The sequence below is a fragment of the Marmota flaviventris genome, chromosome 11 (genome assembly GCF_047511675.1).
Source record: "Marmota flaviventris isolate mMarFla1 chromosome 11, mMarFla1.hap1, whole genome shotgun sequence".
NCBI classification, from domain to species: Eukaryota; Metazoa; Chordata; class Mammalia; order Rodentia; family Sciuridae; genus Marmota; species Marmota flaviventris.
The window spans coordinates 53,904,716-53,923,344 of NC_092508.1; the positions used below are offsets into that span (position 1 = coordinate 53,904,716).

Consider the following 18,629-nt stretch of genomic DNA (forward strand, 5'->3'; position numbering starts at 1 on the left):
ATTAACTGTGTTTACATTTAACTCATATCCAGAGTCAATTTTTGGTGGGTTGAATAAGGTAATGATATAATATGGATTTCTCCGAATATCAAATGTTCTTTTTTTAAAAATATTTTTCAGTTTCCGTTGGATACAATACCTTTATTTTATTTATTTATGTTTACATGGTGCTGAGGATCAAACCCAGGGCCTCATATGTGCTAGGTAAGCACTCTACTGCTGAGCCACAACCCCAGCCCCTCAAGAGTTCTTAATATCAATTACAGAATAATCACTGCCCCTCATGGATTTCTGGTGCTCTTTGAAACTATATGAGCTCTTCAGTCTTATGGGCCTGCTTTTGGGCCAACTGTTCTGTTGATCAGTCTGATTATTGTTTTGCTAGAATCCCACTGCTTACATTATTGCTTTAAAAATAAACAACAAAATTTTTTAAAATTTTCTTTTTTTGTAACATTACATAGAAATGGCTCTTTGCTACTGAATGCTTTCTCTCTCTCTCTCTCTCTCTGTGTGTGTGTATGTGTGTGTCATAGTAAATAAAGAAAACTCCATGAAGAATATAGATGTCAGCTTTAGGGAGTGAATAAAAAGGGTAATATACTTAGGGATGTTTGAGATAAGGGGAGGGAAGAAGCAGTATTTGTGGAGTTTGTTACCTGCACCGTACACAACATGGAACAAAACTGCAGAATGCAGAGAGGAAAAAAATGCATGAGAAAAGAAGAACAGACAGTGTTAGAAAATAGCACAAAAACAAAGGGAAGGAGAAAATGGAGAAACAACTGAATATCTGTGGGAAGGTAATGATTATTCAATTATTTATAGAGCATCTTTTCAAGTGCATATATTTACAGTAGCATATTTGCATATAAAATGCAAAAACACAAAACAAGGCCTAACCCATGGGAATAACAGACATGAAAAAACAAAATGACATATCAATATTGGTGAAAGAAGAAATAGAAACCTCAGACCCCAAACTAGCAAACCCCAACCAATTGTCTGTTGTGGTTGAATTGATGATCAAAGAATTTATAAGTGTAGAGTTTGCCTGGACTTTTCCTGAAATGGGTGCTGTATGTTTACTTTTTCAGTTTGATGAATTTGTACATATTTTTCTATAGTTATTCAAAATCTGATTTGCTTAAGTGTGACACACAAATTGAGACATAAGCTTTGGTTGTGTGATTTAGAGCCAGTGGGTCAGCAATCCTATTTTGGATGTCATGTTGGCACAAGTTAAGCCATATTAGGATTGTGATTTTAGGTAAGTTATTTAATGTATCTAGGTCACTTTCCTCAATAAAATGAGGTTAATCATAGAAATTGTTTCTCTGATAATGAGGTAGTTTATACAGATTTTAGCAGGATAGCTGGCACATGATCTGTGCCCATTTGCCTTTTTTTTTTTTTTCCCTGAAAGCTTCTGGATACCACCGTGTCAGGGAAGGGACTTCTGTGTCTTCTTCCTGATGTTTCACTGGTGCTTAAATCAATGGTTGGTTCATTAGAAATGTTCAGTAAATATATGTTGAAAAAGAAAATGAGTATTTCTGTGGATTCTAAAATGCCATTAAGTTTTTGTTGTGTTTGGTTTTTGCTCATTTAGCTCATGTTAGGGGTTGATGCAGAAACTCCCTTTCTTCATGTTCAGATTCCTCTTTAAATCAGACTCACCTAGAAGGAGCCAGGCATTGTCCTCATCAACTCCTGCATTATTTCAAGAGCTTGCCCCTCATAGGGGTCTGGTTATCAACCAGGTAAGGAGGGCAGGGCATGGCAGGTGGAAAGTGCTCTGGCAGAGGAGACCCAGAGGGCACAGTAGGCGGGCACAAAAACAGTCCTCCCTAACTGTGCAATTCTCCATGAACTGGTTCTACTTTATTCTACAAAATTTGCAAATCCAAATATACTTATGAGATGGGATTCTGGGGAAGGTTTTCAATAAAACACATGTCCATTATCCCGGAGCTTACATTCTAAACCAGAGAGCTTCCTTTTAGTTCCTTGATCTCAATGTTTTATTTAAAGTGAGTTTGATTCCATCCTGGGGTTTGACTGAAAATAACATTGCCTCAGCCACATCACTTATGCAGCCCTTCTAATGACTAGGAAGGGAAATTAAGGAAAATTTCCAGATCTTTTGATAACCCATTGATAACCCAGTTGCACTCCAGCCTAATTAGTCTGTGGATGCCATGGCGAGGGGGAACCTCTAAGTGCAGTACACTTAGATTTCATGTTTAATTTCACAATTGGTCCACATTTTCTACCACTTGCTTCACCTGCCCTGTTTTTTCTGTTCTGCTAAAATCTTCTTGGATCTCTGAATAACCAATGAAACAGCCAAAACACCCTCACATGCTATCCACGAATTTACCAAGATGGCAAAAATGATTTTAAAGGTACGAAGAAGAACTATGACACAAACACAAAGTAGTTTTATTATAATTGTTAATATACATCCATGGATAAAACTGTTCCTATGTTATGATTTCTTACATTGATTTGAGAAATCCCTTAGGAGGGTTCTTCTCATTTGTAAAACATCAAAGTGCTTCATCTATGGCTTTGTCATTGCCAGTGGGGGTCACTCAGAACACAGTTTTGTTTTCTTTGTTTTGACTTTGAAGTGGTGATAATGGTTTTGCCTCACAGGGCTGTGCCCAGGAAGTGTCTAATTGTGTGGCTTAACTGAGTGATGGGTATGTTTAGAAGTCTATAATTTTTTTTTTAATCTAACATTAGGAGAATGGAATTTATTCCTTATGGGATTGGAGCAAGAAACTAAGAGGAAAGTGTCTGGGATCTTCACTCACTGGCTCCATTGTTTTGAATAAGCCATGTACTTTCCTTGGCTTTCTAACTCATAAGATAGTAATAGCCTAGAGTACAAGGTTGTTTAGAGGCCGAATTAGATTGACTTCATGTTTTACAAATCTGAAGGGATTTGAGGAGGATGGGCTGATGAAGGGGACCAGGTCCTTGTGCCCAGAGGCAAGGCTGCTAGTGGCAGCTCAAAGCAGAGTTGTGCCAACAGCAGAATCTGCACTCTACATGACACAGCTTTGCTTTGCTTTTGAAGTCCTTTCTTTATGAGGGTGGAATTTGTGATAGGAAACCGGTTTGCTTAGGTTAGGGTGGTGGAGTGGGGTGGGGTGGGGTGTTGATGGCTGCTACTTTTGTTTCCATGTTTGATTTCCAGGTTTCTGTGAGGTTCTCTCATCTTGCTTCCTGTTTTTCTGAAAGCCCGTGTATATGAATATCTTTTTTCCTGCAGGTGTTAGTAACTTTTTTATCCTTCCGGACAGTCTCAGCAATCATTGCTTTCATGTGGGTTCTATGACCTGGGTGAGTGATGTATTAACACAAACAGATTCCCACAGCGAGAGACTTGTGTGTGAACGTTGGGGTGAGGCGTTCCTATTTGGAATGAGGATGTGAATCTCCAAAAGCATAGCTAATTTTTAAAAACTCAGATAAATTTAAAAAAAAATCTACGGTAGAATTTGTTAAAATACATACTTGTCATTCAACACATGCTAATAAACTCAGTGAATCACAAAATATCAGCCATGTACAACAGAAATCTCAGTATAACCTTACTAAAAACAACCTCACCATATATAACAATCTGCACGCACACATACACATTAATCTCTTGAGTTACGTCTTTTTAAAAAAATTTTTTTAGTTGTAGATGGACACACTGTCTTAATTTTATTTACTTACATTTATATGGTGTTGAGGATTAAACCCAGTGCCTCACACATGCTAGGCAAGTGCTCTACCACTGAACCACAATCCCAGCCCTTGAGTTATATCTTAAATGTTTCTTCATAAAACCTTATATTTTTAACTTTGTACACACTTCCTACTATGCATCCATGGATAATAGTCATGCCATTTGGGCAGTAGATTTTTATATCCTTAGGTTTCAGATTATTATTCTTTCCTTGGCAAAAAGCATAGCTGTCTGGAGGAAGTGATAGTTCACTCGTGGTGTCACTGCTTGCTTCCCAAGCAGCTGGAACGATTGCTACTCTTGAGGCCTCCCAAGGGATAATTCTGGGATGGAAAATTCTCAGCCTTGAAAGGAGTTAAGCCACAGTTAGGGAAAACATAAGAAATGAAATTTTTTAAAACCAAGTTGACTAATGCTCCTATTTTTTTCATAAAATTGCCTGCCTTCTGGAGACAATTCTCAGGACCCTTATTTATATCTAGAGGAATTCCATTATAAAGGGAGCCCTGCTACATTGGAGCCTATGGCTGACCAGAGTTTTCAAACTAAATTTTGCAAGTTTTTCAACAATTTTTAAAAAGTGTTTTCTTGCATGAAGAAGTCTATACATCTTTCACATTCAGAAGGAAATTTGCCCAAATCAATGATAGCCCATGTGTTCACTAGTCATTTTAATTTTACACAGATTTGACTATAAACATGCCTAGCTTTAATTAGAAGCTTTTCAATAAAAACTATCCATCATAATTGGAGGAGAATTGATATCACCTCACACATCATTTTGGGGAAACCATTGCTTAAATGTATAATAGATAACAGAGCCAGAATGGATCTGTTGACCCACTTAAATCTTTTTTAAATTTGCCAAAGTGTTTTGTTTTACTTTTCTTACTACCTAGAGAAGGGAAATTTGCTGGGTATAAAAGTTGCTTGATTATAACTATTCTCCAAGATCTCATGGGAAAGCTAAGGGTTTATGGGTAAATCAACATGTTTCATTATAAGAAAGTCAATGCCCAGAGGGAATGAGACTGTCAGTGAGGGTCATGATCTTTTGGACATGTCATTCTTCTTAAGTAAAACTCAGGTGTGTTTTAAGTAAAACTCAGCCACCTGTGTGGGCATTTATGTACTGCATGCTACAAAATTCTCCCCACCTCCTCATTCACTATGAACTCCAATAGTCTCTTCTCCGCAGTTTCTTTAACAATGTTAAGTTAAATGATGTTCTTCAGATGAATCCTGCAGTACTTTTCTATCTCATTTTGAATGAATTCAAAGGCTTCATGTTGACTTAATAGTAGGGTTATCACATAATTATCTTGCAGACTCTTTTGATTATAAAAGGGGCCTTAAGAGCAATTATACTAGGGCAAGAGGTATAAACCAAGGTTGTCCCAACAGAGACCTAGTGGCACCTACCAGAAGACCCCATGTGAACTAGCCAGCCTTCTCTCTGGGGTCTCAGGTTCTTGCTCTGTTGGCTACTCTCAGCCCCTACTTAGCTTCACCCTCAGCGACCTACTGGATGCTTTTCAAATATAACAAGCATGTCTCAGCCGCCTGGAATGTTCTTCCCTGAGATATCTGCATGCCTGGCTCTTTCCAACTAATCCAGGATTTTACTCAAATCTCATATATTAGAGCTTTCCTGACCCCCTCCTAAAATAGTATTTTCCCTCTTCACTCTCATTATCATGCTTTATTTTTCTCCATTATATTCATTTCATCCTGCCATGTTATATATACGTACAGTTTATTTGTATGTTTTCTGTTATGTCTCCACCAGCAGAGGGCAAGTTCCATGACTAGATGGGATTTGTCATATTTATTGTAAGTGCCTGGCATCTACACATTTGACACATAGTAGGCATGTAGCCCTACTTGATGGGTGAGGATGAGCACTTGCCTAGATGAATAGGAAACTGGCAAGAACTGGAGGTTGGCTTATGGGGAAAGAGCAACTTCCATTTACTTATGGATGGCAATTAAGTCAGATGCTTGTCATCCAAGAAATAGCTGAGAGGTATCAGGAAAAGTTTTATACAATATTTGTAAAGAGTGAGTCGAACGGTTAGGATGGCAATCAAGAAGTAATGTCTCCCTGGAATAATTTTGTATCTGATTATAGGAAAATATATTTTATGTCTTTCTAGTATGATTATTCCATTCGGGTTGTCTGCCATGTGCATTAATTCAACTTAATTTTTTAAATTCATTTTTAAATTTTGTGGCAGCTGCTAGATTTAGGAAATCCCTTAACAGATGTTGTCATCTTAGAAATAGTAATATGTAACTGTCAACATTCTTTTGTTTACAAATATCATCTTATTTAATCCTCCCCCAGAAACCTTTATGATGTGAATGTTCCCATTATCTCAGCTGACATCAAGAAAATTGAGGTCCAGAGAGGTTGAGACACTGTTTTGGCCATAGGGTGTGATTTGACTGTTTTTGTTCTTAAATCACTATTCATTTATTATTCCTGTTAACCTCTGTGTTCCAATACAAACACCTTGACAGCACTCTATGATTTCTCTGGCAAATTATAAACATAACTTTTGTGACTCAATCTACTTAAGCCATTGCCAGTTGTTTTTCTCTTAGTGTTTTAACCTTGTTTTTTTTATTTCATTGCTTGCCTTTTCTCACTGAAATGTGAGAAAAGCTTCTGGAGGGCAGAGGCCTCTTTATTTTTCTCACTGCTCTATCCCTGATGCAGAAGTACCTGATGTGTATCTCTGCTCAATAACTGTTGATTGCATGAATAATAATGAATAGTATTAAAACTGTCTCTCTTTTTTCGTATATGATTCATGTGACTCAGTAAAGTCACCCAGTATTTATAAGTACCAGTTTGGGGTCTGGTTCTGTGGTTCATGGCATTTACTAAATACCAGCTCCTCCTCTTAAGTACTCTGTGAAACAGTTCTAAATCTCTACAATAACCCTAAGAGTTGATTGGCAAAGATTCAGAAATGTTAGGACATGGCTCCTCTCCATAAAGATCTTCAAATATAATGGAGAAATAATATTAATAGAAGTGAAATAACTAGAAAATAATACAAGTTTATAATAGCAGCAAATAATTATTGAATATTGAGATGTAATTAAATTTTGAAGAAAGAGGAATTTGGTTCTTTTTCTATATTCATCTTCTACAAAGAGTTGATATCTTGGTCTTAAGAGATGGGAGGAATTTAGATGGAGGGAAGAAAGGAATGATATTCCTGGATGGAAAACTGAACTAAGGTACAGTACATGGCTGATCTTTGTGTTCTAGGAATAGTGATGTATGTGATAGGCAGTAGGGAGGAGCAGATCATGAATCAGCTTGAAATTCAGGCAAAACTGGACCAGAGGTGGCCAAATCAAGGAATCCTTGTGTGGGTGTGGATATGTGGGTATAAGTACATCATTTATAAAGTCAGGAAAATCGGTTGTTCTAGCCTTATAATGTGGAGTACATGGGATAAAAGTAGAAAGCACATAATGATCAGTCTGGTGCATAATGATCAGTCTGTACATGGTAGCTATTATTACAACTACTAATGATTATATCAGAGAAAATTTTGCATTGAATTTTTAATCTGGGTAAACAGACTTTGAATTATTTATATCAGGTCTATCCACTTTGTCTTTATAAAGTTGAATATAGCTTAACCAATAATAGTACTGATTAGAGAATGGAGATATGGTTTGGTGGTAGAGTGATTGCCCAGCATGCTGGGGTCCCTGGGTTCAATCCCCAGGAACACACACACACACACTCATATTGGTTAAAACAAATAGATGGGATCCTGTATGAAAAAATGAACAGACCCTACATGCACTGCTGTGCTTGCCTAGCAAGTGTGAGGCACTGGGTTCAATTCTCAGTACCACATATAAATAAATGAAGGTCCATCAACATCTAAAAAAAAAAAAATGTTAAAAAAAAGAATGGCAAACTAGTTGATAGAACTGAAAAGTAATCACATGAACATATCTTCAGACTACTAGCTCTTATTATTTCATTAAAAATGTGCTATTCACAACTCTACAGAATCCAGTCATAGCTTTGTGATTCCCCATGGAGAATATTTTAGTTTATATAAAAACAGGCATTTCCCAGAGGGATAAACAGAGCAGGCATAATAACCTCTGCAAGATCCACTATAAACTTCAAGGGTCTGAGAATGCCTGTAAGGTTTTCATTTTGTTTTATTTTGGTTTCTTTCTTTTCTTTTTCTTATTTGGTGATGATAGGGGAGGCAGAGTATAAATAAGCTGTAACTCAAGAAATGTTTACTACTTTAACATTAAAACAAGTTGTAGTGTTTCCATCTAAGCATGGTGTACCAGTTCGTTTAGTACAATATATTTTGTACTAACTGTTCTCCAAATTGCTTACTGGAGTCACTATTGCAATTTGTAATTATTGTTCTAGATGAATAAAAATAGGTCAGAGTTCTAAGGAAACTAGATGTGGATGGAGAGGTCTGAGCAACAGGGCTTCTGTAAAGGAAAGATTTTAAAAAGTTAAGCAAGAAAAAAAGTAGGAAGAGAGAATAACGAAAGAGGAAAAGCCAAAATGATTTGAGTCTTTGAAAGAATTAAAGCCAAGAATTCGAGTTAAAATAAAAACATTAGTCAGAAACCACACCGTTTGCTTTATTGCTCGTGTCCACCAAAGTAGAAAACATTTTCTTTATGCAACATCCTGGACCTGCTCCATCTAATTAACAGAAAGAAAGGTCATCTACATGCACAAAAGGGCACTACCTTTGTTGCTGAATAGCTGGATTAATCTTCTAACAAAGTCTTAAATATTTCTAATTCCCTTTGCCCTTAAACCTTGGAATTAACTAGACTCTCAGGCTCTTGCTCTGACCGCTCCATTTCCTCTGACTAGCCCTGCAGTTTCAGACACTCCCTGCTGTGTTCTGTGGCCCCTACACAGTCTTTCTTGAGAGGGGCTTTGTGGACAGAGCTACTTAGCCTGTGGTCCTTGCAGTGTGCTGTTGAAATGTCCCTTTCCATCCTCAGGCCCTTTATGCAACTTGTGACACAAGTTTCTAGCAGTGAGATTAACTCTGGGTCAAAGTGCATGGAGGGTTTTGAGTGCAGGTCACTGTTTGCTGTTCTGGTTGGCAAGTACATAGTGGCTTAAGCAATACCCCTTTGGCAGTTTAGTTTAGGGTGTGGATATTCTGTGACACAAGTGTCAAGTCTTGCTTTTTCTTCAGGACAATTAGCTAAAAATGAGTTGCAATCTGTTTTGGTTTTGTGTGGACCAACTATGCAATAGCTTAAGTGGAAGCCTTCAGTATTCCAAGGCAGTTCGCTCTCTGCAGGCTCTCCAGTCCTGCTATGAAATGAAACCATTCATAGTATTTTCTACATTGTAGCATGCTCCAGCTGCTGCTCTCAGGGCCAGGTGAAGTTTGTTCACTGGATCTGGGATCCAGGTGTGGTTTCATTTTACTGGAGCAGCAGGCAGATGCTGAAAGCAAAAGCCAAGGGTCACACGTACACAACGGCAGAGCAGCCATGACATGTTCTTGGAAACAAAAACAATTACTGAACATCTAGTTTTATGTAAAAGTATTTCTCTACCCCTTTGATTCAAGAATATTACTGTGAACATTAGCAAAACAAGGCAATTCTGCTCAGACTTGTGAACATCAGACCTGAACCTGAACATGCCTTTAAACTGGGCTAGGGTTTTATACTGTGAGTGGTTGCATTTAACTTGTTTATTGCCACATCCTCCATTCTGGCTTTGTCCCAGAGATTCCCAAAGGTTTCAGCCGCTTTGGAGTCTCTGATGTGTTTTCATCTGACCTTTGACCTAAACTTCAGTGTTATTTTCAGCTGTTCTTTGACAAGGACTCCAACAGCTGCTGCTTAATACCACAGACAACTGTGACACATGAGGAGTTTCTAGCAATAGGATTGATCTGTGGATCTTGGGCTCTGATTTGAAGCCAGTTATAATTTTTCTTCTCAGGGGGTGGGGTAAAGAATAGAAGCCAAGCCAGTACAGTGCTATCCTTTTTCTTTTTTTCTTTTAAGTATACTTAGTGTTAGCCTTTAATTTAAAAATAAGATTAAAAACTCTTTTCTTGCTGCAATTAAAAGGTAACAGCAAAGCATTTTGCTTTCTGTAAGTAATTGTGAGGAATAATTTGGAAAAAAAAAATGCTCTTTGATGGAGCGGAACCGTCACAAAGAAATCCTGAAATGATAGGTATCTATTGATAAATGCTGGTTGGACTATTTTTAAAATGCTCCTAAGAAATCTGAGGCTCTGAGAAAATGTAACTATTCCACATAAACTTCATTTGGCAAAGGGCAGTAAGTTTTAGAAAAGCAGATTAATCTAAAAATATATTTCAAGCAATTTTGTGACTTAACCTCAAAACAAATACCAGAACTTTTAAGTACATTTTTGGTATTTTTATTTTTTCATGAGAGACTTGAAAATTTTTGAAAAGATTGATATCCAGGTCAATGACTTGCTGGCTTCAAAGTCCGTAGTTACAACTGTTTAGTTTCAATGGCAAAACTAATTTGGGTTGTCAGGATGTATTTTTTTTTTTCCATTTGCTATCAAACATCAGCTGATAGGCAAAGAGCTCGAAGCTGTCCTTCACTTTTCAGATAATGGCAAAAAAATAACAGGCACTTAGTGTTACCATACTAGGGGTGTGGCTCTTCTCTGCGATTGCTCCCCTCTCTCTCCTCTCTTATGATAAACTCAATGGGGCTGTCTATTTTTAACCTCCTGTACTTTACTTTCAGCAAAGTAATCAGTGCAAGCAGAGCTCTTTTCCCTGAATGAATCCAAGTAACCCCGGTGGTTCCTTTCTGAAATGACCAGCAGACAAGAATCTGAGCAGAGGCTGCCCAAGGAATAAACTCTGGTTGTAAAGTACCATGTCTAGCCAAGGAAGTCCTGGAGTGGAGTTTTCAACAACAACTGTCAGTTCAGTGGCTGTGCAGGCTGGAGACTGCAGAATCGTGATAGCTGTCATAAAGGTAAGTGAACAACTTTCTTTTTTTTCTGTGTGACTTGGGCTTCTTGCAGCATGCTGATAACCCTAAAGAGCACTACACGCAATCAGCAGGACTCAGAACATAGAAAAGAGCAGTATATACTCTTGCTTTCTGAAATCAGCAACTAAGAGAGAAACTTTTACTAAGTTTCAGCCAGTTTCCAGAGCTTCTCTTTCCTTTCAGTTAGATAGAAAGCATCTAGAGCAGCTGAATTAAAAGACCCCTACCATATATTTTCAGTTCGGTCTTTAAAGGCAAGGCACGTGGATTAGAGGGTCATGCTTACTAGCTGAGGAGGCTGGCAGGGCTGTGCATGGCTTGTGGGTTTGAGAGTAGATGTGAGGGAGGTGGGAGGAGGCAGATTAGAGGGTGGCACTGTTTTGAGGATGATGGAGCACAGGAGACTCCTAGGAAGGGGCTTGACTTGCACCCCATACAGCACTGGTTTTAATGTGGTAACAGTGCTACTAAATCCTTGTCACATTGCTGGGGGAGTGCTACAGAAGGTGTAAAAAGCAGGTATGAAATTTGCTTTTAACAGTCAGAAGCTGAGGCCTCTTGGTGCTTAAATACATGTTTTATGTCTAGCAATTTTCTCACTTGCAAAGATAACCAGACATCTTAGGATTAAGAAGACACCCATGACTTTACTCCCTATGAAAATGGCCTGTGAAACCTCTGAAGCACTGTACTTGGGTGGTAGACAAGTTACCATCTAAAGAATTCAGTGTTTGCTAGGCATGTAACTCAGTGGTAGAGGACTTGCTTAGAATGTGCAAGGCCCTGGGTTCACAAAAGTACCACAATACCACAAAAAGCAACGACAACAACAACAACGAGAGAGAGAGAGAGAGAGAGAGAGAGAAGAAGAAGAAGAAGAAGAAGAAGAAGAAGAAGAAGAAGAAGAAGAAGAAGAAGAAGAAGAAGAAGAATTCAGTGTGTAATGAAAGGAAACCTGGCAAAGGAGCTGGTGTTCACCAGCCAGTTACTTTCAGGATACCAGCAGACTTAATTGAATGCTTTTTTAGCCTTTTGTTAGAGCAAGAACAACAAGTCCTGTTTAGCTGCTGCAAATTTTATGGTCATATGAAAACTCGTAACAGAAAAACAGAACTTGACATTGAGCAAAATGATTCATTATAGAAGCACAGAATGCAAAGTGTTCCTACAGAGGCCTATTTGCCTGTGCTGGGGAGACCTGCCCCCATGTATACAGGACCTCTGCTGACTCCCTTGCCCTCTGGTCTTTCGGAAGGCAGTAGGTGGAGATGAAGAGAATTCTGATGCAGAAGTAGTGAGAACTGATCATTTGTATGTGATTTAATGAGGCTTCCAGCAACTGTAAATTTCAGCAATGAAGGAAAAGAGGCAATTTTCCTATTTAAAAGATTTTAACTTTTCTTTTCTTCAAATGAAACATTCTTAGAACAGGATAAAGAATAATGTTTAGGAAATTAATCTATAGGAGAATCAGAGGGATGATGAACATAGGAAAAACAACAACAAAAAAAAAACTTTACACTGGATACTATTATTTTTAACTGAATTATGTTTCTAGAACGTTCCTTCACTGTCCCCTCCCCAACTCCTTTCCCTTACTACCATCTCCATATAAAATACACTTGATGGTATTCAGGGTGGAAAGTCCATCTCAGTGGACTCAATAGCACTGCCCATGTCCGATTGTGGTGAAGTTTGCATCCTATGTTGCCCACATGGAGTTTCACTATTTTTATGGAAGTTCAGTTTTGTGAGAATACAATTGTGTTAATTATCCTGTAACTTCGGAATATTCAGTAATACATAATTCATTGTATGTGTTCCTCATTAGGGAATTTAAAAAATTAAATCTACACTGAGAGATGAATTTATTATAAGAATAAAACATGACAAAGCATGCATTTATATTAGACCTGCTTGCTACATTTCAACTTAAGCAAGGCCTATCTCTATAGAAAGAGATTTCATATTATAACTGGAAATTAAAAAAATAAAAATAGAAAAGGAGAAGAGTAAAGAGGAAGAAGTAAGGGGAACTAAAAGTGCATTTTATTCCATTTTTATTTTTAGTGTGGCAAATGGGTACAACTTCAATTGGCTGAATCACAGCCCAATCTTCTAGAGATTGGGAGCAGTCAAGATGAAACCAAAAAACTTCTTCATGATCATGAACTTCTTTTGGCCAAACTCAAGGTAAGAGCCTAAGATGTAAAGCAGATGCAATTTAAAAAGAAAGAAAAAGCTCTTTCTTACTCTTCATCTTTGAATTCTTTGCTATCACTGGTTATGGTCACTTTACTATGGTACCAGATAAATAATGGGTAAATCTACTACTGTCACTGTGGGTAAACATCAGCACATGAGAGAAGTAACAAAATTAAAAAAAAAAAAAATTCCTTGATGTGATAGGAGATATTGAGTGATAATATTCTTAAAAAAACTGTGAATAAATAACTTTTTTTACACTTTGCCTCAGTGAAAAAAAAAATTCCAAGTCTTGCATTCTTTGCTTCATAATTTTCAAGTCAATGACAGATCCAAACTTCCTGCTATTAATTATAGCTTCTAATAAGACTAATTTGGAGGTCTTATGCCCCTGTTGAACTATCAAAAATATCTGATTTTGTGCTTAGTATTTAGAATTCTTGAAGCCAAATAGTATTTTAGTAAAATCAGACTTGTTCTATATAGGTTGTAGTTATTTAGTAAAGGATCCAAAATTAACATTGATTAGAGATTTCCAAGTAAGGGACAGGAAAAGTCAAGGCCATACCATAATTTGTGGGGTTGAGTGTAAAATAAAAATGTGGGGTCCTTTGCTCAAAAAAGCATCAAATATCTTTCTTGATCTGTCATAGTTCTTTTTATTTGCTGCTTAATATCTGATTTTTTCAGGTGCAAGTTTTTGTGAGTGCAGACCCTCAGGGATGCTCAACCTCACCCAAAGCTCAGTTAATATACCTGTGTGGACCTGACCCCACTGAGAAGGGATGAGGAGGCAGACAGGACAACAGAGAGTTCCCATCCCCTGGAGGTGGAACTTCAAGTGTTTGAGGCTCCAATTCCTAGCATATGCTCTGCTGTCCCATGGGACTTCACTTATGAAACACAAATTGACAGAAAAAAAAATCCTTAAAAATTTCAAGTCAGGAACATGCAGAGCATGAGCCCCATGGTGTCCCTTTCTGAAAATGGAGCAAATTTCTTTTCTAAGATCAAAGAGAGTGATGGAGATTCACAGTCCTACAATTACTAAGATGGTCTAAAGTTTTGGTATTTAACATTACTGGCTTCTTTGAACATCCAGATTGAAATTCATACTTGCTTTCTAGATTCAGAGGCAGATATAATCTACATCAGATATACAGACAGTAGTAAAAGTAACCAGGTAAATCAGACTGAGACGTTAAAGAAAGAATTATTATTGAAGAAGGAGACATTAGATCCAGAATTTATTCTCCCATTTGACAGCTCCTTGCTCAGGTCTCTGGGTTCTGAATTGTCTTTCAAGGTAGCAATCCTTATCTAGGAGCTGGAGTTATCAGGAAGGCTTGTGTCTATTGAAAAATGAAATTACAATCTGAAGGAGCATTGAACTGGGAATCAAATGCCTATATTTAGCTCTAATTATGCTACAAGCTAGTGTATTTTATTAACAATGCAAGGTGTTCCTGTTATAGGAAAAAAACTGCATAAACTTGTCTTGAATACCTAATTCTACTAACTACGGAAGCCCAATACTTCCTTGTTATTCCTGCCCATTCCACAAAGTTTGCTTTCTCATAGTCCTCAGACAAAGTGAACCTTTGTATTCACCTGCCAATGGTGACTGAAGTTAATTGGGACTTGAAACTACCTTCCTTCCCCAGTTTCCACTAATAATTCATACTAAGCAGCATTTTCTGTTTCACTGATGAATTGTGAGTGGTGGGGAGCTCACAGCAGTTTGGGTCTCTCAGGGTGCCTCTCTTCTCCCCCCTCATCTCTGTTCCTATCAAGGCAACTTCAGCGGGGGATGCTTTCTCAGGTGGAGCAGTACAGTTGTCTTCAGCTCCTATGACTATTTGCTCAGCTCAGAAGGCATTTTTTATTTAACAGGATCCACCCTCCTTAGAAGGAGCTTGTGGATCTAGATTCTAAATGTCTTATTGTCTTTTTATGGCTGTCCTTGGACTGTATACCAACTACTTAAGTTCTCTGGACTTCAGGAATATTATGTATAAAATAAAGAGGGAAGACATAGCAGAATTTCATATTTATTGTGGATCGTCTCATAATGTGCCTTGGGAGCCATTCTCCCTCCCTGCATATGTGTTTAAAAAAAAAAAACAAGACCTCAGAATGATCTTTTGGCTTCATGTAGGCCTGTAGCCATAAACTCTTAATGTTCATCTCTTCCCCACTCATCTGCCACAACCCCAGGAAATTGTAAATAGTAGAATTATCTTCCAAACAGAATTGGTTCTAAAATTACTGGTATTTAAGAAAAAGAAAGTAAGAAAAGGAAGGAAGTTATCAAGGAATCTGAAGTCTATTTCAGATATGCCAACTTTATTAAAATAAAAAATTATGAATTTCAGCTAGCAAATGAATAGACCACAATTTCAATCAATGCATTAGTTATTTTGCTGTTGGGGTTGGTACAAACTTAACCTATAGCAGAAATTTCTTGGATCCAAGTTGGTTTTTAATATGGAGATTTCAAAGAATAGGGTTGATATTAGTTTAAGAAGCCAATAATATTTAATATTTACTGTTCATTCCAGCCTTATCCCTATGCACAGGGCCCTGTGATTTGTTCTAATTATAAAGAATGCTTTGTAAGGGGTATTTGGTGTAGGGGGTGTGAGAGTCTGTGCTGAAACTTCTCTGATTTGAGCACAGCACTGATCCTCTCTGGTGTTAGGGTCTATATTTGAAAAGTTAGGATAATAACAATTACCTTCACACATCTAAAAGGAAAATGTGGAAAGAGAAATGCACTGATATATAGAAGCATATGCTGCTTTCGAAACGAAAAGTGGCATAATTATTATGTCAATAATGAATATATCAAAGTAATTTGGATGCTTAATTTAATAGAAAAGCTATTTTCTGCCCTCCATTGAAAGTGATCTCAAACCCTACTAATTCAGACGGAAGGGAAAAATTCAGGAAACAGAATTTTTATGAGTGTTTCTAATGTTGGTAATGTCTATACCCCAGAGATCTTATTTTGCTTTCAGTAATGTGCTTAACAATCCCAGTGGAGTATCCAGAGGAAAAGGTCTTCCTTATTTTCAGTGGTGAAAACAGTCATGTGGAAAAAACTTTTGACTTCCAAAAGGCATCTGGATTCCCAAATCTTACTGAAATAATTTCTAATGAGAAAGAAGGCAATCAGGAAACAGAACAGGAGTAGATGTCAGTCAGGTGAAGAGCTGCCTGGGGCCACCATGAACATTGCATCTTCAGGTGGGCACAAAATGGTGGGAGGAAGAAAAAAAGGCACCAAGAGAATGTCACTGAGAATGTTCCGCCCGGTGTCTGTCTTCCAGCTACATTGTTAGTGTCCAAAGGAATTAGCACAATATGAGCCAAAGAAAGCTCCTGGGCACTGGCTCTTGTATTTGTAGACATGTGACATCAGCTTTCATTGAAGAATGAGCCTTCAGAGTATAAACACTAAAAAAATTCACCTCTGATTTGACTCTCATAAACCCATTAGTTTCCTGGTTCTCACTAAATCTCTGACTCAATGAACACTTATTTTTGTCCTCTCTCTGTTTCCTGAGCTAGAAGCAAATGTACTATAAATAGAATGTATTAGTAGTAAGGCTAAACATTTTATTGAAACTTGCTTTGACTAAGAGACTGTGAACTTTCTTGCTGTTAAGCTGAAGTATTTACTCAGAATGCATTTCAAAAATATTTTTTTATTGTGCTAAAACATATGTAACATAAGATTTACCACTTTAACATTTCGGTGGTGTATAGGTCAGTAACCTTAATTACATTCACTGTGTGTGCATCCATCGCTACTATCCTTTTCCAAAATTTTTCTTCACCTTTAACAGAAAATCTGTATCCATTAAGCAGCAACTCCCCATTGTGACCTCTGCTTATAACCTGTGATGGACTTTTTCTATGAATTTGTCTTTTCTGGGCATCTCATATAAATGGAATCGTATAACTTTTGTCTTCTTGTATGTGGCTTAGCTATTTTACTTAGCTTAAAACATTTTCGAGATTTGCCCATATTGTAGCATATATCAGAACTTCATTTCTTTTTGAATAATGAATAATAACAATGAATAAGTAGATAATGAATGATAATATATTGCAATGATTGAGTATCCCTTGAAATGTTTTGATTTCAAGGGTCTTTTTTTTTTTTTTTTTGGAATATTTGTGTATGCTTAATGAGATATCTTGACCATAGAATCTGATTCTAACTGTGAAATTCATGTGTGTTAGTTGTACCTTATTACACAGAGCCTACAGGCAATTTTAGACAGGATTTTTGTTGTGTCTGCATTTTGACTTTGACCTATCACATGAGGCAGATGTGGAATTTTCCACTATGGGTTCATGTCATTGCTGCACTTCTGATTTCGGATGCTCAACATGTAGTACATTTACAAAACGTCTGTTTATCTGTCCACAGCAGCTATATCATTTTACATTTCCACCAGCAATATACAAACATTCCAATTTTCCACATCCCACCAAAGTTCGTTATTTTCTATTTGTTTCTATTTTTAAATTGCAGCCATTCTATTGCCTATAAAGTAGTATCTCATTGTGGTTTTGATTTATAATTCTATAATGAAGAAGGATATCAACAACTTTTCATATGCTTACTTGTCAATTTTATATCTTCTTTGGTACTATTCATGTTCTTTGCCTATTTTGAGATTAAGTTGTTGGTTTGATTTTTTTTTTTTTATTGTTGAGTTGTAGGAGTTCTTTATATATTCTGGATATTAATCCCTTATCAGATATGTGATTTGCAAATATTTCTGGCATTTTGTAGGTTGCTTTTCACTTTTTGGATAATCTCTATCAAGAACATATTTTAAAGTTATATAACTTGAGTTATAAATATTTGAATATTAGAGACAGTTTTATAGCATGTATGTTGTGATGTCATAAGAGGACTGTGTCATAGCAGTGTTTTACCCTAAGTATTGATTTCATAGAGGAGATCCATTTCCTCTCTTTCCCTGCTGTCTGATAAGGCCCATAAGATCAGGAATTATACTCTCTCAGAAGTGTTAGGGAAGCTTGCACCTATCTTTTCTCTTCATTTTTTTTTCCTTGCAGAAGTGAGGAGAAAGTGTCTCCGGGCTGGTGAGACTTGGGGATGAAGTGGCCACCATGGAGCAGCCAGCCTCAAGGGCTCTGTGAAGCCTCTGTCCACCTATGGGCTCTAGATTCTCCTCTCTTCTTCTGCTGACCTGGCCAGATGTCCCTACCTGGTAGACATAGGCCACAATCCCATTGAGAACAGCTGTGCCTCAGATCCAGTTCTCTCACAGGAAGGTCCCAAGGGCTAGATTTTAGGGGGAAAAGTAGAAAGCCAACACAACCCCATCCTTTAGTCCATCCTCACCAGTAAGAAGAGCAAATATTTTGATCCATACTTGACCCTGATGTCCAGGAGCCCAATCTTGACTGCCCAGCCACAACTGATTACTCTTTTCTATATCTATAATATTTTCTTTTTTTTTAGAATTTCTGCTCCTCTAATAAATCAACTCATATCAACACTTCATGGACAATGGATGTATCTGAGTTCCTGCCTATCAGGAACAAATTATGGTAACAAAATTATAGGCTCTCTAGGCATAGCATCATC

At 37.4% G+C, this 18,629-nt stretch overlaps 1 protein-coding gene across 5 annotated transcripts in view; it reads left to right on the forward strand.

Annotated features, from left to right (window-relative positions):
• The first annotated feature begins 9,702 nt into the window (after positions 1-9,702).
• Ccdc141 (coiled-coil domain containing 141) overlaps positions 9,703-18,629 on the forward strand; it is a 189,300-nt gene continuing 180,373 nt past the window's right edge. For 3 of the 5 annotated variants that reach the window (XM_071619022.1, XM_071619025.1, XM_071619023.1), the window contains exons 1-2: positions 10,408-10,771; positions 12,860-12,982. In XM_071619022.1, coding sequence (XP_071475123.1) covers positions 10,670-10,771; positions 12,860-12,982 — 225 coding nt within the window. In that variant the 5' untranslated portion in view covers positions 10,408-10,669. Of the gene's footprint in view, positions 9,981-10,407; positions 10,772-12,859; positions 12,983-18,629 lie in introns of those variants that run through there. The other 2 variants (XM_071619021.1, XM_071619024.1) reach the window with 2 other exon arrangements.